The sequence below is a fragment of the Typopeltis vanoorti genome, chromosome 5 (genome assembly GCF_054136105.1).
Source record: "Typopeltis vanoorti isolate ZY-2024b chromosome 5, IOZ_Tvanoo_1.0, whole genome shotgun sequence".
In the NCBI taxonomy this organism is placed as follows: domain Eukaryota; kingdom Metazoa; phylum Arthropoda; class Arachnida; order Uropygi; family Thelyphonidae; genus Typopeltis; species Typopeltis vanoorti.
The window spans coordinates 42,689,688-42,716,111 of NC_143553.1; the positions used below are offsets into that span (position 1 = coordinate 42,689,688).

Sequence of the window (26,424 nt, forward strand, 5' to 3'; positions counted from 1 at the left end):
CTAAGTCCAAAAGAAGGCCTGTGACCAACCAAATGTCCTCCAAATAAAACTTCCATTTGGAAGACATGTTGGTTATTAAGGTGTCTAGAAATGCTGGACCACTGGTCGAAAGGAGTTCTTAGCCACGTAGAACTCCTTTTGACCCAAGGGTGGCGATGTGTTCGGTGCATATGTCTGGACTGGAAGAGCGGAAACAATTGTCTAACCATGGGAATGAAGCGTAGTCTCGGAGATTGTCCCATTTGGCATTATTATAATGCCAAACTACTCTTGTGTAGGAGTAACTGTGTAGGCATTGTTGCATGGGGGAGGAGATGAGCACTAAATTGTGGTCAGAATTACCCAGGGGGCTTACTACATTCACTGCATATTTGGAGGGGTCATTAGTAAGGAAGAGATCTAGGGTATTTGGGGAGTGGTTTGGGTTATCTGGTATTCTGGTCGGTTTTTGAACAATTTGCGTGAGGTCATTAGTGACCGCAAATGTATTTCAGCATCTCTGCCTGCAGGATCTGTATGACTGGAAGAGGAAAGCCAATTGGTGCTATGGACGTTGAAATCACCCAGGAGGATGATTTCTCTGTTTGGGGAGTGGGACTGGAGAAAATCAACTTTTAAGGAGAGGAAATGAAAGAGCTCTGAGTGATTGGTGATATTAGGAGAGCGATAAAGACAGCAGATGAATTTGGCTGACTGGGGCCTTCATATCTTCAGCCAAAGAAGGTCGAAGTTGGGCGATTCCAAGCTAGTTGTTCTCTGGCAGGGTATGTCAGAGAGGATATATACACAGATGCCACACTTGGGTCGAAAGGAGTTCTACGTGGCTAAGAACTCCTTTCGACCAGTGTCTTCAGCCAAAGAAGGTCGAAGTTGGGCGATTCCAAGCTAGTTGTTCTCTGGCAGGGTATGTCAGAGAGGATATATACACAGATGCCACACTTGGGTCGAAAGGAGTTCTACGTGGCTAAGAACTCCTTTCGACCAGTGGTCCAGCATTTCTAGACACCTTAATAAACCAACATGTCCTCCAAATGGAAGTTTTATTTTAAAGCATAAGAAAATCTACTCCAATGGGCAGTTCAGCAGGGTTTTTTCCCTCCCAGAAACTTGGGTTTTTCATCCTGCCTACAGGCAAATCAGCCTTTAGAACACAGACAATTTACAGACAAAAAGTGCTGTTGATGGTGGTTGTTTGTGGTGGGAGAGGTGGGGAAGACAGATGTGTGTGTAGCGGAGTGGATTGGGCTACCCTCCCACAGTGAGTCCTTCGACTCCTTGAGGTGTCATACTAATAATATTCACAAACTCTCCCTCCCTCAGCAACATGGTATTATTGAACTCAGAATAATCATTTTAAAACTCATGTTGAAAATTAAATTGGAATGCAATTTATGAAGAATGAGTTAAGCAATGATTGATTCAATTCTAATATTTTGTCTCTGTCACAGATGCATTATTTTGGGGTACAACATAACTTGTAGCAAACACAAGCAATGCAACACACAGGAACACCCAAACTACTTAAGCCTTCCATCTACGTAGTATTAGACACATTCCTCATCTACATCCCAGAATCTATTTTACTAGAAGAAAACAAGATTAACAATAGTCTAGCCTTCCTAGATGTTAAATTGTGAATGAAACTACGTTGCGCATTTTGTTTTTTTTTTATTCACATTTAACATTGCTTATTATATATTAATCATGACTTGTATGAAAGTTATTTATTACTCCTTATTTAAGAATTATTATTTAAGTATTTATTCTGAACTCAATCAGCTATTAATTTATTAAACAATATGTGTATAATTTATTATAACATATATATATTGTAACGTGAATATTATAATTATCTGTATACGAAATGAAAGAGTTGATTAAGTAGCTCTAATATTCTATTTATTGTGTTTTTATTAACTCAATGTAGTGGTATAGCCTTATGTAATATTAACGAAAATGTTTACGTTTATTTGTTGTCATGGAAACGCATGAAATAAACGAGCGCGAGTGGAACAGAGCGTGAGCGTGGAGGAGAATAATAAAAAAATAAAAGGTAACAAGAGGGAGTGAAAACGGAATTTTTTAAGTGAAAGGAAGCAAGGGTATAAACTAGAGAAGTGGAAGTAAATGAAAAGTTCTCAAGGGCAGAAGTTAAAAAGGATAATATTTATAAGCGAGCAAAGACGAAGTGAATCTTATAGTTAGCAGTAATAATAAAAAGAAATTAATGCCGTAATCGGATAATATAAAAAGCTGGAGGTTCAGTGAAGAACTTGGAATAAAACCAGTTGGTCTAGAATTGCGACTTATTTCTAATTTGCCCTAAGGAGAACTGCACAGTGTTTAATTGGTTAATGAGTGGTAACAAGGATAATTAAGGTACCCTACAGTTGATGTCTAGAATTCTAAAGCGCGATTAATAGTGTTTTAGTTATAACTGTGGATAAGTCTTATAGAAGTGTTCTTAAGTGAAATAAATATATTTTAAAAGTATACTCACAACATAATTAATGTACTAGGAACTATTTCTGGTAAGGACTATCATATTGAATTATTTCAATGCATGAAGAATTGAGTGTTAATTACGCTACGTTTAACCTAACTTTAACTGTAGAAATTCTTCATAATTGAGAATTGAAAATAAGAATTGCTTGAGAGATATTTACAGCTATTAGTGCCTGCGATATTTTGGAACTTATAGCATGACTGAGAAATGTGTGGAAACTGATTAGATAGGAAGTTCTATTATATTTATTTAAGTGTAGGAACTTTGTGACTCAGAAGCTGAGAAAGTGTATGTGAAGATTGAACTAATGTGATTGACTTGACCTAATGTATGACTTGATTCTATTGTTTAAAATTAGAAGTAAAATTTATGTATGTGTTATATAGCTTATATTAAATGTTTCATTTTGTTAATCTAATTATTGTGTTTGCCTGAATTCCTTTTTATTGCACCGTTCACAAAAATTCGAATCTTGCGGGAATCCCAGATAGAAAACAAATACTTCGGCCAGAATGAATGAGGAGACTGCTAACTAACTTTGAATTGATCCTGCTATTTTATATAGACTTATCTAAGGATAGAGTGGCACAGTATAATAGAAATTTCTCTATCCTTGGATTGGTGATCAATTTACAATTAGTTGTGTTTTATTTTATGAAAGTGACTTATAACAAGATGGCGGATTCGAACATGAAGAGAATCACGACATAGACATCTTAGTAATAATTTCCACCTTAATAACAAGCCTTCCAAATGGAAGCTTTCTTTTAAAGTATAAGAAAATCTACCCAAATGTGCAGATATATTCACAAACTTTCACAAACCCTCAGCAATAAGGTATTATTAAAACCACTAATAAAGCCATCAATCTCTGCTCCAATCAGGCATTCCACATAGCTGAACTCCACCATATTCATCATTATTGGCCACAATTCCAAAAGAAGTAGCAAAATCCTCAATCTTCTATTACATGCATATTATAGCGATGTAATTGCTATTCCCTGTGTCAAGGGTATGTCAAAAAAAAAAAAAAATGAAATCTCTACAATGCATGCCCCTATCTATTTTCCTCAGAACCAATTCCTTCCTCTCTCTCTCTCTGTTCATGGTATACATATATAAATATATATAGGACTCCTTGTTCCTGCAAGTTGGTTTAACTATGAGCACACTGGAATATCAGCCAAGAAATATTTGAAAGAACATAAAAAATACATGTACATAACGATGCAGTTGCCATTCTAAGAAGGTGTTATCTGAGTCATGGACACTCACAGAATCAAATGGAAAAAAGCCTACTATGCTTCAGCACAGCAAGTTGAGATTAAGTTTTTTTTTTAAAGATGTATAATTACTCTTAAAAACCAACCTACTTTAAATAAACTTGCTTTATGTTAAATTAGCATTAACATTAAATTTATTCTGTTAAATTACTGTTTCCCCAAAATATGGGAAAACAGTAATTCATGAACACGCACAAAAAATCAGACTTCTGCATTCAACCATGGGCCTACAGAGTAGAGTACACAATGGGGGAAAAGGGGACTTTGAACACCTGAAGCAGGTGGCAGCCATCATGAAAGAAATTAGTTTGAAAACAGAAATAGGATTAAAAAAAAAAATCTGAAACCAGACCAACTGGAATTAAGCTATGACTGATTTCAAAATGGAATGCCTGTACGCTATGGGTAACTGGAAAATTGCAGTTGCTTCAAGAAGAAATACAAATGAGATGGATGCTGTCAGAAGAAACAAATGGTGGAAGAATTCTCTGGTCAGGAAATGAAAGTAAGCAGGTGTAGGTTTCCTGCTAAGTAACAAGGCATGTCAGGCAATGATAGGATACAAACCAGTTAGTGAAAGGATAATAGTTGCAAGATTCAGTGCCCAACCATTTAATATCACAATCATTCAAGTATATGCACCCACCGCGGAGAGCGTAGATGAAGACATTGAGAGATTTTACATAGATCTACAACTAGAAATTGATGAGGTACCGAAGCTGGATATACTCATCATTGGAGGAGACTGGAATGCTAAGCTTGGCAGCAATAACACAGGATGGGAAAATCTGGATGTGGAAAAAGAAATGAATGCAGAGAGATGCTTCTGGAATTTGCCACTGATAACAACTTGATGATTTGCAATACCAAAGACTGTCATAAATGGACATGGCACTCCTTCAATGGCAGGCAAAGGAATATGATCAACCTGATTTAATATATCAGAACTAGAGAACATCAGTTCAACAGTGCAGATCTTTCCAAGGAACTGATATTGATTCGGACCACAGCTTAGTGATTATGAATATAAGACTAAAGCTGAAACAGAAATACAAAGGAAAGTTCCAAAAGGCTAGAGACATCTCAAGACTAAATGAAGACAGGCTAAGAACAGCATATCAAAACATACTGGAAACTAAGTTTACGAACACAAGTGGTAGAAGACCACAAAATACAAACATAAGAGCAGAACGACTGACTACAGTACTAAAAAAAGCAGTAGAAAAAGTAATTCTTGAAAAAGAGAAGATCAATAAGAAATGGATAACTCAGGAAACCCTGAAATTGGTACAATAGAAAAGAGAACTGAAACGTAAAAGAGAGAATTCAGAGGCAGCAGACCAGTTATACTGTCAAAAATGCAATGAAGTACGGAAAGCAGCAAGATCTGATAAAGCCAAATGGCTGGAGGACCAATGCAAAGACATTGAACAGTACTATGGAGAACACAAAACTAGAGAGGTCTATAAACTTATAAGAAATGTCAACAGGAAGTGGCAAACAAGATCAGTGGCAGTCAAAGCTGAAGATGGTAAAGTATCGATGGACACGACTGAAATCATACACAGATGGACAAGATATTGCAGTGAACTATATAAAATCAACTAAATAATACTGCAACAGAAGTAATCAAAGAACTAAAAGCAATCTCTCCACCAGCAGAGATCGTGGAAGAGGAGATGAATAAGGCTATAAAACATCTCAAGAACAAGAAGAGTGTTGAAAATGACAACATAATAGGCATGATATTAAAATATGGGGGAGAATTGGTTGTAAAAGAAATGCATAAGCTATGCAGTGAAATATGGAGATCAGGGTATGCCCTGAAGAGTGGAAAAAATCGGGTCTTGGTCGTTCTTCATAAGAAAGGTTGTTCTTCATACAGACCTATTGCACTAATGAGTCATCTTGGCAAAGTGCTGATGAAAATACTTACAGAACGCCTGAAGGCTCACATGGAGGTACATCTTCCTGATGAGCAAACTGGATTTCGAAATGATCGACGTACAGTGCAACAAATACTCGCACTAAGACTAATAGCAGAGAAAGCTCAAAGAAAGAACAAAAAGATATACTGTTGTTTCGTGGACTTCCAAAAAGCATTTGATAATATTGACCAAAAAATAACATGGGCTGTCTTGGAATCCTATAGTGTGGACAATAAACTGATCTGCCTGTTGAAAGATATAAACAGCCAGGCACAAGCAACAGTTCAGAATAGCAGGTGTGACTGGAGATTAGTTTGCTACTAGTCAAGGCACAAGACAAGGGGATCCAATATCACCAACCATCTTCATCACACATCTGGGAAGGACACTAGATAAGATTAATGAAGAAGATGGAAGCATTTCAATAAATGGAATGAGAATAAACTACCTCTGCTTTGCAGATGACATCGACCTGATTGAAGAAGATGCAGCAAGGCTGGAAAGGACAATGCAAACAACTATACACAGAAGGAAGATATGGACTAAATGTCAATTTTTAAAAAACCAAAACAATGATATTCAGACAGCATGAGTTACTGAACAAAGTTACCATTGAAGGATTTCAACTGGAAAATGTGGAACACTTCACATATCTTGGATGCCACATGATGCATGACTTGGATCCAAAAAAAAGTGGTAAAAATTAGAATAGCCAGAGCAACAGCTATCTTAAAAGCCATGGACAAAATATGGAAGAGCAGAGCTCTAAAGATGCACACTAAACTGCACATTGTGGAAACCTGTATCTTCAATAGCATGTTCTATAGATGTGAGGCCTGGGTACTCCTGAGAGAATCTGAAAAGAGGATATTGGCATTCGAGAGCAAGTGCTATAGAAAGATATTGAGGATAAGCTGGATCCAGAGAGTGAACAATGAGGAAATCTATAGATGAATACAACCAAAAGAAAACCTAATACAGAAAATAATCAAAAGGAAACTATGTCTATTTGGCCATATATGTTGAATGAACAATGAGAGAAAATTAAAAACGCTGTTGTTTGAAATAATTGAAGGAAAGAACAAAAGAGGAAAACCAAACAGAGAATGGGGCGATGACATTGTAAAATGGTGCAGAAACTCTATACACAAACTGAGTTATCTTGCACAAAATAGGATGCAGTGGAAGAATCTTATCAAGATGGCATCAGACAGCAATGGGTGTTGAACCCATGGTTGTTGTTGTTTACAAAATCCTCTAAAATTATGAAAATTTTATGGGTCTGCCAAATAAAAATAGCTGTGATGATTAGTAGAATGCCGGGGGGGGGGGATATATATATACATATATATTTTTTTTCATCTAAAAGATAGGGTGAAGAGGTAACTCGTTTTCATCAAAATCAAAAATTATGCATCTTCAATTCCTGATGATTTCTCTTACAAAGAAATGATTGTTGTGGCAGGTACGAATGATTTGAAAGGAGATAAAATGGAAATGATAGAAGACCTGAATGAATTGTTTGAGGTAGCAAAAGAAAAGAGTGAGAGAGTTAGAATGATTAGCCTTTTGCCACAGTATGACAGTGAAATGTTTAAAAGGAGGGCTATAATTGCAAATGACTTTATGCGTGGGTTATGTATGACGAGTGGTGTGGAATTTGTGTATGTGTGGAGTGAGTTTGATGGGCGAAAGGATCTATATAAGATGGATGGCTTGCATTTGAATGGTCACGGCGTAAGAAGACTTGAGAAAGTGTTGCTGAATGTAGTGGATGTGCAAATTCAGGGAAACTAGATTTGTTGGGGGGGGGGGGGGAGTAGAGATACAGTCCTTATGGAGGCAGTTGAATGTAAGAACGAATATAATATGCCAGAGCAAATAAGGACAACAAATCTGAGTGGGATAGTTAATATAAGGCATCAAGGTAGGGTTGGGGCTAATGGGGGTCTTAAATTCATGTACACTAATACTAGGAGTATTAGGAACAAGAAGGAAGAGTTTTTGGCCATGGTTGGCACTTCCAGACCACAGGTTATAGGTATTAGTGAAACATGGCTGACTGTAGATGATATAACTAGTGGGATTGAATGTGATGGGTATAGTGTGTTCAGGAATGACAGAGAGAATAAAATGGGGGGAGGAGTATTGTTGATGATAGCTGATGAGCTCCAGCCAAGGAGAATAGAAGTTGAATTGCAGGATAGAGAAAAGAGCACATTTGAGGCCATTTGGTGTGAGATTGTGGCTAGCAGAACTAAATATACAATTGGGTGCTGCTATAGACCAGGTGATGGAAAAGATGTTGGTGACAGTATGCACAAGCAAATAGAAGAAATGGGTGGAAGGAGGGTAATTATTATGGGAGATTTCAACTATGGTCGCATTGATTGGAGTGAGGAGAGGACACACGGGAGGAAGGAACTGGATTTTATGCGGTTATTAAGGGATAACTATCTGCGACAGCATGTAATGGAAAATACTAGGGGTCAGAGAGTGCTTGACCTAGTAATTACATCTGAGGATTTGGCTGTAACAAATATGACCACATTGCCACCAATCGGTGAGAGTGATCATAGGGTCTTAACTTGGGAGGTGGCTAAAGGTGTAGAATTTTCAATTAAGACAGGGTACATGTGGAATTATCACGCTGGAAAGTATGACAAGCTTAGGAGTTTGATTGGTTCAGTGCCATGGCATGTACAACTGCAAGGACTAGAAGTTGATAGTGCATGGGAGGTAGTTAAGAAGTGCTTGCATGAAGCAATGGCTGACTGTATACCTAGAGTCCGAATAATAAATCAAGTAGGGGTTAAATGGATGAATAACACCATTAAGCTTGAGTTGCAAAAAAAGAAACAACTATGGAGGGAATTTAAGGAGAAGGGTGACCGGCAGGCACATGAACGGTATAAAGCGCAGGCCAGAAGGGTGACGAGTGTGGTAAGAAAAGCAAAAAAGAATTACGAAAGAACATTGGCCATGTAGGCTAAAGAGAATCCTAAACAGTTTTTTAGATATGTAGCAAGTAAAAGGAAAAATGTACATGGCAGATTGATTTTAAAGAATGCCGATGGTAGGGAGGTAACTGAATCAGTTGAGATAGTTGAGTTACTGAGTGAGCACTTTGCAAAAGTATATCATCCAGGTGGTGACATTGCAGAAACGAATAAACCAGTAGATTATACGGGAATTGTGGTTAATGAAGTGGAGGTGAGTAGTCTATTGCATAACCTCAATGTCAATACATCTGTGGGATTGGATGGTATACCAGCTCGTGTTGTACGAGAAGCAGCTAAAGAATTGTCAGTACCCTTGACCATTTTGTTTAATTTGAGTCTCGGGTCTGGGTTAGTTCCGAGCGGGTGGAAAGAGGGGAAAATAGTTCCACTGCATAAAGGTGGTTCCAAGACTGCTGTTGTAAATTACCGACCGATTAGCATATCAGGAATCATTGTCAAGGTCTTAGAGAAAATAGTCAAGAGGAAAATACAAGATTGGATAGAAGAAAATGGGATACTGTATCGGGGACAGCATGGTTTTGTGAAGGGTAGGTCATGCCTCAGTAACTTGCTCACGTATTATAACACAGTGACGGCTGAACTGGATAAGGGTAATGGGTTTACGGTGATTCTACTGGACCTTGCCAAGGCCTTTGACAGGATTCCACATGGAATTCTAATCAGTAAATTGCAGCATATGGGAATGGACATAGGGTTGGTGAGATGGATAGGAGGGTGGTTGATGGAGAGATATCAGAGAGTGGTTTACTCGGGAGTAGAGTCCACAAGATGGCCTGTGACTAGTGGTGTGCCACAAGGATCTGTTCTTGGACCACTGCTGTTTAATTTGTTCATAAATGATATAGGATATGATCTGAGAGGAACAGTTCATTTGTTTGCGGATGATGCGAAGTTGGGTAGGGCAATTGTGAATGCAGATGACGTCAAAATTTTGCAGGATGATTTGGATAGATTGGAGGTCTGGGCTAAGGAGAATGGATGTCAGTTTAATGTGGCAAAATGTAAGGTTATGCATTTTGGGGTGAAAAGATTGGTGGAACCGTGCTCCAGGAAATTGATGAGGCACGAGATTTAGGAGTGTTGGTAGATAAGGAATTGAAATTTAGGGGACACATTGCAAAAGTGGCCAAAACAGCTCATCAAATCACTTGGTTGCTGAAGAATACGTTGACAAGCAGAGACAAGCAGGTTATTGTTCCTCTGTATCGAGCCTTGATAAGACCCCATCTAGACTACTGTGCTCAGAGTCTAGATGGGGTCTTATGCACCTAGGTTTCTTCTTGATGGGGAGGAGGTGGAGAGGATCCAGAGGCGAGTGACCAAGATGATAGCAGGTCTGTGGAATGAACCGTATGAGAACAGGTTGAAAATTTGTGGGTTGCAAAAATTGGTTGATAGGCGGAGGAGAGGAGATATGATTGAGACATTCAAATTACTGAAGGGTTTCTATAAAATTAATTCAGAAGATATTTTTGAGAACAGGGCTGGTTGTGGGAGGACTAGGGGACATCCATGGAAACTGGGCAAAAGTGTGGTTAGTAAAGGTGTTAGAGCTGGGTTCTTTACTTTTAGAGTAGTGAATGAGTGGAATGCACTCCCTGAGTCTGTGGTGGATGCTGTGACAGTGAATGAGTTTAAGGCGAGGTATGATAGATACTGTATGAATGTCAAATAGTTGTGATGAATATGATTTGGCGGCCTCCCTCGATGAGTCTAATGACTCCCTGGAGTTGCCCGTAATAATAGTAATAAAGCCCTATACATGAATATGTCATGCAAATACACAGATATGAATAATTCAAAATGCACTTCAACAACTGAAAAAAATCAATTCCAGTATGTTATAACTTTAATAGTTCTCTAAAAATAACTTTTTTTTAAACATGATATTACTAATTTTATATATTTAAAAGCTATTCTTGATTTTGGATGTTATCTTTCTTAGACATCTTTGATTTTAATTTCAGTCTTTGCTTTTTAGCAGATCCATGTTTTTCATCTGTTAATGAGCTTGCAGAAGCAGTATTTTGTCTTTTTTCTTGATCAATGTTCCCAGTTTCTTCATTCTACAAAAAATAAATTGAGCAGTTATTACATATCTGTGTATTATTATTATCATTAAAAGCAGGTTCTAGGACAGAGTTCATCTCTTTTAATTAACAAAATATCACAGTAACTCATGCTATAAAGATGCACACTAAACTGTGCATTGTGGAAACCTGTATCTTCAGCAGCATGCTCTATGGATGTGAGACCTGGTTACTCCTGAGAGAATCTGAAAGGAGGATATTGGCATTTGAGAGGAAGTGCTATAGAAAGATATTGAGGATAAGCTGGATCCAGAAAGTGAACAATGAGGAAATCTATAGACAAATACAACCAAAAGAAAACCTGATACAGAAAAATAATCAAAAGAAAACTACGTCTATTTGGCCATATATGTAGAATGAGCAATGAGAGATTTATATGCTGAACGTTTATATTTTCTTTAAGCTCACTATCAACCTTTGATTTAAATCAGAGGTTTGGTTGAATATTGATCATCTTTCTTATAGATCAATATTCAACCGTTTTTCATCATTATTTAATATCAAACAGATAACAAATATTTGCCTTTGAAACAAAGAAAAGTTTTGAAAGTGATCAAGAGCTTGTGAAAATATAAATAATCAGCATGCATTACCTTGATATTATATTACATCGAGTGCAATTTGCCTTTTTTTTTTTTTTTTAAATAATTTTTGATCCTAGATTTTATGGGTTTGGCAGCCTTTGAACTATTCTTTCTTATTAGAGATAAAGCAGAAACTAGAATATTTCAGTATGTGTGTATTTTCTGTAAGTGAACTCTTGAACAATGTTTACAAGTTTTTTTTTGCTTGGTTGCTATAAATCAAATTGTATGCTATAAATTAAAGATGCCAAGAAATTATATTCATGGTTTAATCCTTTATCCAAGTGTAAGAAAATAAATTTTTGCATGAAGTAACATCACTAGACTACTTGTATATTGAGGCTAATGACTTCAAATTAATTGCCTTAGTGCATAATACTATGCATTATGGGAAGTGCCACTACCAGACCGGTTTTGACCTTTATTGGAAGTATGTTTAAGTGCAGAAATACCTCTCCAAAAACTCAGGTGATCCCTCAGATTACCCAACAATGAGTGACCCGAAGGACCATTTAACTCAGCGGTAGTTCGAATCAATGATAGGCTCATCCAGCCACTGAGAAGGTGGCTTTGCACAATGGCAGGTCCACCCCCACTACTGAACAGAGCCACTCATATCTCAGGGAAAGCAACCACTTCAGTATAAAAGTACATCAGTAAGATCCAGATTGAGGTATCATCATTGGGAGCCAGACCCAGAAGTACCAAGGTTGAAGTAATGCAGAAGTCATATTTCCATATACAAGTAGTTAAAAGGTATCAGAACATATTACTAAAATACTCTAGATTAGACAAAGATGTTTAAATGTTTTTTTCACTTGGTTATACTATAATTTAAAGATGCCAAGAAATTATATTCTTAGTTTAATCCTTTATCCAAGTGTAAGTGGCCCTTCCCATAATGCATAGCATTATACATACCTGTAAAGATATGTCTGTTGCATAGGCAATTAATGTGAAGTCATTAGCATCCATATACAAGTAGCCCAGTAGTGTTGTTACTTCATGTGCAAATTTATTTGCTTACACTTGGATAAAGGATTAAGCCATGAATATAATTTCTTGGCATCTTTAATTTATAGTATAACCCAGTGAAAAAACTTCTAAACATGTTTCTCTAATCCAGAGCATTTTAGTAATAAGGTGTGACACCTTTTGCCTATTTGTATATGGATATATGACTTCTGCAATACTTGAATATTGGTATCACTTCTGGGTCTGGCTACCCCTAGTGAGAATGTGAAGACCTTCTCCTGTACTATCTGGGTTTTCATCTTCCACTGTTTGGAGTAAATAATTATAAATGTCCAAAAGCTGAGATTGTTCCTGTATACTACAACACTCTGTGCTTAACTCTAAGATTGCTACAACACTCTGGCATTGACATTCTTTCCATTAAAAAAAAGTAAAATTTGGTATAAAGAAATCTTTAATCTTTGGTTGGATACTTACAACACTTTGTTTGATAACTTGTTGAAGTTCCAAGGATATCCTAACAGGAGGGATCTTGCTTGGAGAATTGCATATGGCCACCTTCCAGTGAATACCATCAAATGGAGGTTCTTGAACATGGAGATCCAATCTGTTACCGATTGGAAAAAGTAGAAAATCCATTCTATAGCTACCCTCATTACATAATTAGTTCCCCTGCATATTTGGAACTGATTATGTAATGTGTTCGGCATTCCATTACTTACAAAAGAATAGGTTATTTTTTTGCAGTACCCACCACCTGTTAGTAATCTGAACAGAATTTTGAAAACCAGCAATATGACATCCAAATACTTTATAATATTGTATTGTGGAAATTTTATTGTTCAATCGGAACTACTGAACAATAAAATTTGTATTTAGAAAGAAGTATTTGGAGATATGAAATTTTTGACTAGGTGGTGTAGACTACCCACATTATGCAATCTCTTCTTCTTCGCGTTATTCCCGCTTCATATGCAGGGTCCGCGTGTTACTTAGATGCGACTACTTGTTAGTACTACTCCCAACCGACCCGTCGCCTGGTCTGCCGCTGAGGGAGATATATTTTTGACTGTAGAGGTGTATGTTCACGGGGCCGGTTTGCCTGTTTGCGGGATGAAAAACGCCAGATAAACTGGTGGAAAAAACCCTACTGACCGTGCCCAAGACCGGCTAACTTGGCTATGCCTGAGGAAGATCCTCAAATTCCTCACGTCTACAACGGGAATCGAACTTGGGACACTCCTTCCCCAGTCATATGGTTGCGAAGCGCAAAGCCACTAGGCTAACCGCGCGGTAACCCACATTATGCAATATTCACGATTATTTAAATACTTAAGGAATTGACAGCGTATACTAGTAATATAAATTAAATCAAACTTTAATATATACTTTCCAATATTTCGGCAATGTCACGTTGCCATCTTCATGGGAACTTAAGATAAAGACACGTGCACGCAAGTACTACACAACAGCAAATGAGCAACGAAGTGAGGAAGCTAAGTTTTCCTAAAGTCCTGATGGTGCCCCCTGGTGGGCTATATTAGGTGTTCTTGGCCTTTAGGCTGAAGTTCTCCTGATGTATGTTTCCCAAATTTGGGGAAGTCTCATGCATCCAAATTTGTTAAGGTTTGACATGTTCCTAAGGGCTGAGGCTGATTCCATGAATAGTCTTTTATATTTGAACTTGCTGAGGTGTATTACTGTGGTTTTCTTCCATCTTATTCTGTGGCAAGTATCCAGAGCATAGTGTGCAAGCCCAGAGTGGCTGTACTGGTGAAATCAGATGTAGTCCTTGTATTCTGAGATTCTGATATTTGCTGTCCTGCCTGTTTGGCCAAAGTAGGACAATTAAAAATACAGAGTCGACATATCAACAAGTTTGATAAATTAAAAAAGAACTCGACGTCCAAACCAAAACTACAAACCAACACAGTAGTTAACCTTTCTTCAGTTATTTTGAAGCCTGAAGCACTCAACGCTCTGTCACATGGTCACAACTTCACCATTGTCCTAGGAAAATACCAGCATAGGAATTAATGATCCAGATTGAACACAGAATTCGCCACCTTCCAAACCACACTGCCAATGATATTAGATTGGACGTAGCCTGTGTTCTCACAAAAGCAAGACCACCAAAAACCAACATATCCAATAGTGAATACAAGTCTCTACAGGAAATGAAGAAAAGCAAAGAAATAGTTATCACCAAAGCGGATAAGGGGAATGCCACTGTGGTACTCAATCATACTGACTATACAGGTAAGCTTAATGCTTTACTATTAGATCGGGCTACATACCTCCTCACTGAATACAATCCCACCAACTCACAAATTAGAAACTCCACAGGCTCCTTAAGAAGGCCACTTCTTGGCCTGTGGAGATTACTAACAAACTAAAACCATATAACTCAAGACCCCCCCCCCCTGTATATATGGGCTCCGAAAAACACATAAAGAAAATGTGCCATTACATCCCATAGTGGATGACATTGATCTCCCCCCCCCCCCACACACACACGTACAAACTAGCTAAATATTTAGCCAGTATAGTGGGAGAAAATATTCTCACACTATACTGGCAACACACCATCACACATAAAAAACTCAGCTCACTTCAAAGCCAGTATAGAAAACACTCCAACATAATGACATAATGGTCAGTTTTGACGTCTCCTCCTTATTCACAAATGTCCCCCCTCAAAGAAACCTTAGAGCTAATCCAAGCTAAATTTCCTCCCGATATCTCAACCCTATTTCAGTTCACAATGAACTCAGGCTATTTCGTTTGGCAGGAAAAATTCTACAAACAGATAGAGGGGACAGCCAATGGGTTCACCACTTTCCCCGCCCTTGGGCAACTTCTTTATGGAGACTTTTGAATAGAAAGCCTTAAACTCTGTCCCACAAAAACCTACCATATGGCTTCGTTATGTTGATGATGTGTTTGCTATTTGGCCACTTGGCTTGGATACACTCCTCTCCTTCTTAACACACTTAAACAACCAACACCCCAGAATCAAGTTCACCCTGGAAAAAGAGGAAAACAATAGCCTCCCCTTTCTAGACACACTAGTCAACCGTCAACCTGATGGAACCTTGGTTTTCTCAGTTTATAGAAAACCCACCCATACAGGCAGACACATTCACCAACAATCCCTGCCCCCCCCTCACAACAATATGGAGTTATTAAGACACCATTCAACAGGGTTAAACTAATCTGTTCAAATGACAAAGCCCTAACCACTGAACTAAATCACATCCTTAACACTTTCTCAGCCAATGGCTAACCCCCCCAAAAAATCCTAAAACCAGTTATCCACAACCCACCTCCTCCCCTTTCTCAAAAAAGATTACTCTAAATCCATCATTCTCTACATCCGAGGCACCTCGGAAAAAATCAACAAAATCCTAAAAAAATATGACTTGACCTCTTGTTACAGATCATATAGAAAATTGGCATCCCGCATCTGCTCCACTAAAGACCAACCACTTCCCCTAGACCTATCTGGTGTATACCAGGTCCCTTGCAGCTGTAAATTGTCCTACTTTGGCTAAACAGGCAGGACAGCAAATATCAGAATCTCAGAACACAAGGACTACATCCGATTTCAACAGTACAGCCACTCTGGACTTGCAGACCATACTCTGAAAACTCACCACAGAATAAGGTGGAAGAAAGCCACAGTAATACACCGCAGCAGGTTCAGATATGAAAGACTATTCATGGAATCAGCCTCAGCCCTTAGGAACATGAAAACCTCAACAAATTTGGGAAACATACATCAGGAGAACTTCAGCCCAAAGGTCAAGAACACCTAATATAGCCTGCCAGGAGGGCACCATCAGGACTTTAGGAAAACTGTAGTTTCCTCACTTTGTTGCTCATTTGCTGTTGTGTAGTACTTGCATGCACGTGTCTTTATCTTAAGTTCCCATGAAGATGGCAACGTGACGTTGCCGAAATATCGGAAAGTATATATTAAAGTTTGATTTAATTTATATTTCTAGTATATGCTGTCAATTCCTTAAGTATTTAATAATCATGTTTAACCAGCATGTAAGTCTTTCTACAAGAATATACAATATTCACCAGGGGGAGGTAAAATTCTGTCTATTTTTGCTATGAGAGGTTTTTTAAATGGTTCCATCCTCTTAATTCAATGTGGTCTTATAGTTAATTGCAGGGATGACTGGAGCGTAATCTTGGCAGTTAACTCAGATAAGGCTAACCACCTGGTTATCAGTCATCTTTGCACTTTAGTTTCAATAGGTTTTTTGGTTGTTCATCTATATGAGATTGGGGAAAAAGGAAAACCAATAGCCTTTGGCTATATGATGATATAAAAGAGCTGAGGCCTTTTCTCTATCTCTCATATTATCTATCTATATGTCTTTTCTTTCTCCTAATACTATCAGGCTCTCTTGCAACCCTATACTTACTACTCTAGGCCTATGATGAGCACCCCTTTTTCACCTCAATAAAGGTCAAAACCGGTATGGGTAATAGCCCTCCCCATAATGCATAGCATTATACATGTCCATAAGGATATGTGCATTATGGGATACTAAGGCTATTAATGTGAAGTCATTAGCCTCTATATAGAAGTAGCCCAGTTGCGACGTTACTTCACATGCAAATTTATTTGCTTACACTTGGATAAAGGATTAAACAAGAATATAATTTCTTGACATCTTGAACAATGTGTGAATGATAATGAAGATGAGATTCCAAAAGCTAACACCACGTCCCTGGTACAGCCACTGGACATGGGAATCAAAAATATTTGAAGACACTGTATTGTGGAAGACTGGTACACTACATCCTTGAAATAATTGAATAAAATCTGCTGACATCACCTTCAGTGACCAAAGAAATCAGCACAAAGGTTACCATTTTGCAGGCAATACAATTTGTTGCAGACAGTTGGCGAGAAATAAGCAGCAAAACAATTCCAAACTGCTTTGCTCATTGTGGTTTTAAGAATTCAGACCAGGAAATACTAGATATGACTGATAATGAAAACATTTTGGAACTGCAACACGTCAGAAACTACAAAAAGTTTTTATGCATTGACAATAGCCTACAATGAAAATGAAGATTGTGAGGATGCAATTGTTGAACAAATTGCAACAAAACACCTAAAGACCTTGGAAGACAGGGAAAGTAATGAGGATGCCATACCTGAACATGAGAGAGTGACTAACCAACAAGCCAGGAAATTTATTGCTGAATCACAATGCTACTTTGTGTAAGAAGGCAGGCAGTCCTTTATCTGAATAAGATACCCATGTGATTTTGTTCATTTGCAGCCTAGAAAGGGAACACATCAGGGTACACACTTGATAAATTTCTCGAAATTAATTGTTAGGGAAAATATGATATATGCTTCTTTGATAGATATATAAAAAAAAAAATCAGCTAATGCCTTTTTGTTCCTGTATAGGGAGTAGGTGAGGCCGTTTTTAGTCCTATCTAACTTTTGGAGACTGAGTGGGCAGTTCAATCTCTGCTGGTAACCAATCAGAGATAGCTGGCCCAAAGCTGTCACTAATTAAGTGGCACACAGTGAAGAGGTGGCTCAACAAGTGCCACCAGGTCCCCAATGCTAACACACAATATATTTTAATGTCTGAAATAGTGTGGGTTCTACAGTCAATTTTCTTTAGTTTACAGGACGAAAAACTAGAGTTTCCGGAGGAAAAAACCAACTTGCTGTGTCTGAGATCGACTAACTTGGGAACTGGTTGAAAAAAAGGCTTAGAAAAATTTCCTCTAGTCACTGACTAGATTTGAAAGCAAGTCTTCCTTCATGTGGTCAAGCACCGTGGTGTGCAAATGCCATCCACTGAGCTACACAGGCTCTAATAATCTTTGAAGGATACCTACATATAATTAATCTCTTTAGGGATACTGACATATATATGTACATTTAGTTTTTTTAAATAAAAACATGGTTAACAAAGGTATACAGAAAGTTTGTCTATTTTTAAACATTTTTAACTTTTTGTGATATTTTAGCTTTTTCCATAAAATTTTGCATAACCGGGGAAGCCACTTAATCGGGACAAAGTGTTCCGGTCCCAATATGTCCCAATTAACTGGAATCAACTCTACTTATACTGGAATGATTGCCTTCATTCTCCACTTCATTATATATTCAAGTTGTGGTTTTCCTCAAAGTGTGTCAGTTCAAAAAAACAGCATATCAGAAGTGGCTGAAACAAAAATTGCAAGTCTGATTTAAAAACAAACAAACAAAAAAACTTGCCTCTTGCTCCCACTCTCTCTTTCTCTCTCTCTCTCTAACCCAGTACTGTTGTAACAATGTAAATTTGACTCTCCTGGCAAGACTCTTCTCTTTCAACTCCTGCACAGATGAACAAGGCAAATCATCTCCAATTATACCAGAAGAACACACTGCATGGTTTCTTTAGTCTTATGTCAGAAAGACATCAGAAAAATCTTGAACAATCTAGGTGCCAAAAAGCTTTCTGGTCTCAATGGTGTAATCCCAGTTGTCCTGTATCATCTCTATATCCAATTATATTCAGCTGGCATCCAATCCACAGCATAGAAACAAGCCTACATTCAACCCATCCAAAAAAAATGAGATAAATGTCTACTATCAAACTATCACCTCAGTGCTCTCTGAAATTATAGAAAGGATCATCAGCATTCGATTTCTTCATCACCTGGAAAAATGCCAACTAACTGTGATCACCAGTACAGATTCTGGAATACATGATGCACAGCATATCCTCATGCCTACAAATGATCTCAGATGGAGGCACTAGAGTCTGTAATGTGTGTAATGCTAGAAAAAAGCTCCAGAAAATATATTGCTATTTTGTATAATAATTGGCGATATTTGCTTGAATTTTAGTATAGTACCGTTTATTTTTGATAACTTAGTGTGTCTGCATGATTTTTGGCCTTGGGGAAGTCTTACTGACTTTGAATAGAATACAATGGCAGTACTCACAAGGTCAATCACATGGGCATCGATGGGTGTGGCTATGTGAGCACTGTAAAAATCAAGTGCTGTTAATGATATAGACTTTTCAAATACAGTTCGATGTCATGAGTATAATATGTATGCATGCCAAAATGTGAGAAATGTCTTTGTGGAGAGACTGAACAGGGTACAAGAGGAAAGTATAGATTTGTAGGAAGTGCAATATTTTGTTAGACTACAAGTTAGCCAATGTGAAACAGACTGAAGAAATGAAAGAAACAGAAATAGAACGAAAGGTAGTGAGACTGAGAGAGAGTGAAAGAACACAAGAATGTAGAAGCAAAAGTAAGTGATAAGGGAGAAAAGAAAGTATAAACAAGGAAATGGAAGTAAGGCATGGTGGAATGAGAGATAGGCAAGACTATAGGAGTGACAGAGAGTGAAATTGTTGGAATGCAAGATTTCATGAAACAGTTATTCAAAAGGAAAAATGAAATGAGGAATATGTAGAGTGATATTAGATGTTTAATGGAAACAAATGAAAGTGTGCAAAAGAATAGAACGAAAGAAAAAGGGGGTAAAAGAGGTACGAGAATAGCAATTGTTCGATTGATTCGAGAATAGCAATGTATGCAGATTCCATTGTTAGAGGATTGGTTAATGACAGTCCATAAGGCATGTTATCCAGTAGGGAGAATGAGCAAGAGAATTACTGGTAGTTGTGGAGACAAATGATTTAAGTGGACATAAGTAATATGGGCAAATATCAGGAAGTTATTGAGGAGAGTAAAAGATAACAGTATAGTGGGAAAGATTGTCAATGTATTGCCAAGGTATGACAGTGAGTAGCTGAGACGGAGAGCAAGAATCATGGATGTATGCTAGCAAAGATGTGTGAGGAAAAGGTTTGTGGATGTATGGCATGTTTTTGGAGAGGATTGGAATTATACAGACGTGATGGATTGCATTTGAATGGCTTTTAAGTGACTGTTGCTAGATGGAACGGCAGTGTGTAATGCAAGCAAGAGATCAGAAAAGATGAAATGAAAGATCAGGAGAGGGGTATTGAAGAGGCAGAAGTACTTGGCAATGAAAACAGTACTACTGTGAGAAATGAAGAGAGAGAGAACAAGGAATAGGAAAATGGATGGAGCCTGGGTGGACAGAGAGAGACAGCATAGGGAGAGTGGATGTTGGAAGTAGTAGTGAATGTATGTATGGGGATGATCAGCATAGAAATGGAATAGATCGGGATGTGAGTGGGGAAGTTGAGACTGAGCAGATATATGTGGTAAGCAGTGATAAAGATGATTGGGAAAATCGCAATCAACAAGTGGCTTGGGTAGGGCTGGTTATAGACATGAAAGTGAACTGTTGTGTTTATTTATAAATACTGGAAGTATCAGAAATAAGGGAGATGAAATGGTTTCACTAATTGAGTTTATATGTCCCAACATGGTTGAATGAAGATAATATAATAACAGGAATAGAAATAGAAGGATATAGTGTTTTTTTTTGCAAATATAGAAAAGGACAAGAAGGGAGGAGGAGAGTGCTGTTGATGATAGCAGGGGAATTATGTCTGCATAAGGTAGACACGAAAGAAGGAAATAGTAGTAATGGTTATGAGGTAGTGTGATGTGAGGTGAGGTGGAGATTGACAGGAAGTCATATTTAGTTGGATGTTGCTATAGATCAGCAATGTGGAGGATGGTGATGAAGAAATGTATAAACAACTTGGGTTAGTAAACAAAGGAAGGGTGATTATTATGGGTGATTTTAATTATGGTGGTAGATTGTAATGAAGACTAAGCATTTGGGAATAAGGAAAATTAATTTCTCGAGTTCTTGAGAGACATTATCTTACGCAGCATGTAAATGAGGGCAGCCAAGGATTGAGAGTTTTAGACCTGATCGTTTCATCAAAGGATGTAATTGTGAATAGGGTTTTGCACTTTCTACCAGCTCATGAGAGTGATCATGAAATGATCATCTGGGTTGTGGCTACCACATGCAGACTTCTGTGAGGAAAGGATATATGTGGAAGTACAAGACTGATGATTATGACAAACTTAGGAGACAGATTCAAGCTATAGCATGGAATGAGGAGTTGAGGGATAAAGAAATAAATGTTGCTTGGGTACTGACAAAGACATACATAACAGCATCAATGTGTGAATGTATTCTGAAGATTAAAAGAGGGGGATTAAGCATGAAATCTAGAATAACGTGGCACTTTGGAGGCAGTACAAGATGAATTATGGTAATAATCAGTTATGAAGTACAAAAAGAACAAGCCATCGTTTATTAGCCATTATTAGCAAATTAGGCGAAGAAAAACCCTAGAGAGTTTTTAGATAGGTGGCAATTCGAAGGAAAAATGATCATAGTAATAAATTTAGTTTAAACTAAATTTATTATAGTCTGACCAAGTGAAAAATAAACTTTCAATGATCATAGTAAGATGATGTTAATGGATGAAAATGGCATAATGGTAACTGCTGCAGAAGACATTGTTGAGATATTCAGTGATCAATTTATAAGGATGTTTCATTTTGATCAACGTGGCACCATGAGGAACTTAAGTGTAGAGGACATAGGAGAGGATGGCTTAATTGTGAGTGAGCAGGAATTATTTGAGGAAATAAATAACCTTGATGTCAATAAGGCAATAGGATTTGATGACATATCACCACACATGTTAAGCGAATGTTTCAGCAATTGGGAGTAGCACTGGCATGACTGTTTAATAAAAATCTTACATAGCACGGTTCCAAGGGAGTGGAAGGAAGGTAAAACTGTTCCACTGCATAAAGGTGGTGATAAGGCTGCAGCTTCAAATTATAGGCCAATCTGTATATCTGGAGTTGTGGTGAAGGTAATGGAGAGATTGGTGAGAAGTAGGAAACCGAAATGGGTTGATAACAGTAGTATTCTGTGCAGTTATCAGCATGGGTTTGTTCAAGAGAAAACATGTTTTACTCACTTATGTAAAAGTTTGTCACCTTGTTATTGTACTATAACAAGGTGACAAATGTCTTGGACAAGAGAGATGCATATACAGTGGTACATAGATTTGGCAAAAAATTTTGATAGATTGCTACATGACAGGCTGTTAAATAAATTGAAATGGATGGGATTGGATGCAGACTTCTGAGTTAGTTTCCCTCTGGTAATGTGTTTCTTAGATTACTCTAAAGCTTATGAAAAAAAATCCAACATGTGAAAATGTGGAACGTAATGAAAAGAATGGGTTCTCCTCAACATGCTATCAAGTTGATAGCCAACTTGTACAGGGAGCAAGAAACCATGGTAAGAACAGATGTTGGATTAATTGATTGGCTTCAGGTTGGAAAGGGAGTTAGGCAAGGATGTTCACTTTCTTCTCACTTGTTCAGTATATATGCTGACAACATCAAGCATGAAGCATTGGATGAGCTGAAGACAGGAATTAGGATAGGTGGTAGATTGATCAGTAATCTGAGGTATGCTGATGAACTCTTTAATGACAAGGAAGAACTAGGACAAATTCTTGATAAAGTTAACAAAACCAGTAATAACAGAGGACTTCAACTCAATCCTAGCAAGACAAAGGAAATATTATGGTTCTGAAAGGAAATTCAAACAGGGAAGCTCTTGAGAAACAAGTGTACCATAATGGAGAAAGAATTGAGGAAGTCAGCAAGTTTGAGTACCTGGGATCCATTATTAATGTGAAGAATTGCTGTTTAGAAGACATCAGAAGAAGATTAGGAATGGCTAAACAACAGTAAGAGACCTGTCCAAAATCTGGAAGGAAGGATCTATCTCCATGGGAACAAAGTTGAGGATTTTGGATGCAGTTGTTTTTCCCAACAGCGACTCATGGCTGTGAGACTTGGAACTTAAAAAAGTCAAATTAGAAAAGGATAGCTGCTTTTGAGATGTGGTATTACAGAAGGCTATTGAGGATATCGTCCGCACGGTTAGCTTAGTGGCTTTGTGCTTCGCAACCATATGCCTGGGGAAGGAGTGTCCTAGGTTCGATTCCCGTCCACGACGTGAGGAGCTTAAGGATCTTCCTCAGCCATAGCCAAGTTAGCTGGTCTTGGGCATCGGCAGCAGGGTTTTTTCCGCCAGTTTATCTGGGGTTTTTCATCCCACAAGCAGGCAAACCGGCCCCGTGAACACACAGGTTACAGTCATAAATACTTACGGCAAGGAAGGCAACGGGAAACCACCTTGCTCATAATCATCTCTCCCCTTAGAATGGGAGCATATAGCTACCCTCCTCCGGCCGTATGGCAGATGGGAACCAGAAGAAGAAGATTGAGGATATCATATACTGAAAAGGATACAAATACAAATGAATGGGTATTAGAAATGATCAATTTTAGGCTCCTTAAGGATATCAACAGGAAAAAAGTGAAAATATTTTGGACATACTGAAAGGATGGAAGGAGGAGGACTTCTCAGAACAGTAATAAAGGGTAAAGTTCCTGAAAAAAGAGGAAGGGGTACACTGTCAATAAGATGGATGGTGTGTGTGTGTGTGTGTGTGTGGAGCAACTTATCTTCAGAGAGTTGAAGCTTCCAGAAAAGCATACAACAGGGATGGGTTTAACTAGTGATATGCAACTGTTTGAAGATGATGTAAAATTGGGGAGAGCAATGCAGAGTCCAGCAGCTGTTATGGCCTTACAGTATGACTTCAGTAGATTGCATGAATGGGTAGGTAAGTGGAACTATCAGTTCAATGTTACAAAGTGTAAGATTTTGAAATCTGATAAGCAATGATGGGATACAAAGTATACACTTGGGAGAAACTTGAAAGGAGGTAGAGGAGATGAGAGATTTGCGAGTGGTGGTGGACAAGGAACTGGAATTTAGGAGCAGACTGCACAAGTTGTGAAGACATCACAGCAGATAATGGAAATGATGTGGACAACCCTGACATGCAGAAATAAAGAGGTTATGATGCCATTGTATAAAGCCTTGATCAGGCCTCATACAGATTTGGTCACCGAGTTTTCATGGTGACGAGGATATATTAGAAAGGGTTGAGAGAAGATTCACAAAGGTGGTCAGTGATCTTTGTAATGTGGAATATGAGAACAGATTGAGAGAGAGTGTAAATTGCAAAGTCTCATAAATAAGAGAAGGAGGTGGATATGATGGAGATATATAAGTTAGTCAGGAGTTGTTATCAGGTTGACATGGAAAAGATTTTTCATAGAATGGGAGAAGGAAGTAGAATAAGAGGCCATCCCTGGAAACTGTGTAAGGAGGTTGTGAGCAGAAGAGCATTCGGTACGTGTAGAGTGGTTGGTAAGTAGAATAAATTGCCTGAGTTTGTTGTGAATGTAGACACATTCACAATCAGTTTACAATCTGTAGACATCAGTTTAAGGCATGGTTAGGTGAGCTTTGTGTGTGACAGTGTTTACCTCCTATGATGAGTCTCTGATTCTATAGAGGAGAGATGTTAATAATAATAATAATAATAATAATAATAGAGTTTTTCCTCCCATAAATGTAGAGTTTTTTCACACAGGTAAATTGGCTAGAAGGACTAATACAATTAGCAGACATAATAATACATTGGCCTCTGTTTGGTCATATTCCCAAATTATAACAACTTCCTATGTTACACACCTCTGGACATGATAATATTTGGAGAAAACTGTGCTTTTTGCAATTGATATTTCCAATGCATTTCTGATATGGTCTAGCATAGACGGCTTCTCAGCAAATTGCTATCTTATAGTATGTATTTCAACCTTTGTAACTGATTCACCAGGCTTCTCTTGGGTCATTTGCTTCATGTAATGGTGGATAGTGTGTTCTCTCTTTAGATTTACCTACTATTGCAGATGTTCCTGAGGATTCTCATGGACCTCAAACTTTATCCATACTTTTGTTGATGAAAGTGCTCTCCATTCCTCCTGCTCATAAGATTAACCTTCCTGTGTTCAAACATCCCAATATTCAAGATCCTCTGAAACTAATGTCTGACATACTGATTTCCATACACTCTTCAATGGGATAATGACAACTTAGTTGTCTGCAGTACTTCCAAAACACAATTCTGTCTTTTCTCCTCACCAAAAAGATTTTTGTTGTTCTTCTTCCTTTATCCTTGATAACACTCTCAATGGTCAATACTAAATCCTTCTTCCTGGACTGATACTTACTTAATAGCCTTTAGTGATACAAACACTTCACCTCTATGGCATCAATGATTCCAAAAACTTCACTTTTTTTTTTTTTTTTTTTTTTTTGTAAACATTAATTTTGACTGGTCCAGCTAATCCCAATCTGCTCAACCTTAAAATACTTCTCTCCATTTGGGAAAATGCACCAAATACCACTATAGAAATTCTTGATAATATACAAAAAGGGACAGTTTAGCTAATTAATAACTCCTCTCTCAGAGATTCTCTCCAGTCTTTATGTGTTCAGATGGCTGATCAGTATGTCTTCACTATGGATACTTATGTTTTATATCCGACCCACAAACAAAAGGTCACAAGACAAATACAAAATCAGTGCAATATGTGGGGGAAGGGTCAAAGCTCTATAATTGAGAGGAGACCTCCACATAGCCTTTCAAGGAATGCAGAGACCCGACCATGGCTTCTGACCTAATATCCAATCCTCACCTTCTCGTGGTGCACCCTGTTGGTATCTACCTGGATACTGAACAAACGAGGATGGGCTGGCAATTTGGGATTTAACTGATCAAATTGTATTCCAATTGGCTTAAACCAAAATACAAAATGATGGTACAACATGACAAAATTTCATGCTGGCTGGGGCGTTGCCCGGTTAAACAAGGCCCCCGTTGTTTTCGCAAGGGAACCAGGACGAACAGCGAAAAAGTCAGCTACTGAAACAAATCTGAAAACGCACCCCAACTCAATATCACAAGAGTTAAAGATCGGTACTATCAACATAAGAAGCCTGAATGGCAAAGAAATGGAGTTAGCTGAGGAATTAGATAAGTACTAGATCGACATAATAGGGGTGACTGAAACAAAAATGACAAAAAATGGTGAGATCTTTCTGAGCAATAAATACAAAATGTTATATTCAGGCAAT

General features: G+C 37.9%; 1 protein-coding gene across 4 annotated transcripts in view; it reads right to left on the reverse strand.

Annotated features, from left to right (window-relative positions):
- Positions 1-10,576: 10,576 nt before the first annotated feature.
- LOC150106342 (Fanconi anemia group I protein-like) overlaps positions 10,577-26,424 on the reverse strand; it is a 506,449-nt gene continuing 490,601 nt past the window's right edge. For all 4 annotated transcript variants that reach the window (XM_090392383.1, XM_090392381.1, XM_090392380.1 and 1 more), the window contains one exon: positions 10,577-10,806. In XM_090392383.1, the coding sequence (XP_090248509.1) occupies positions 10,654-10,806 (153 nt within the window). In that variant the 3' untranslated portion in view covers positions 10,577-10,653. The remainder of the gene's footprint in view (positions 10,807-26,424) is intronic.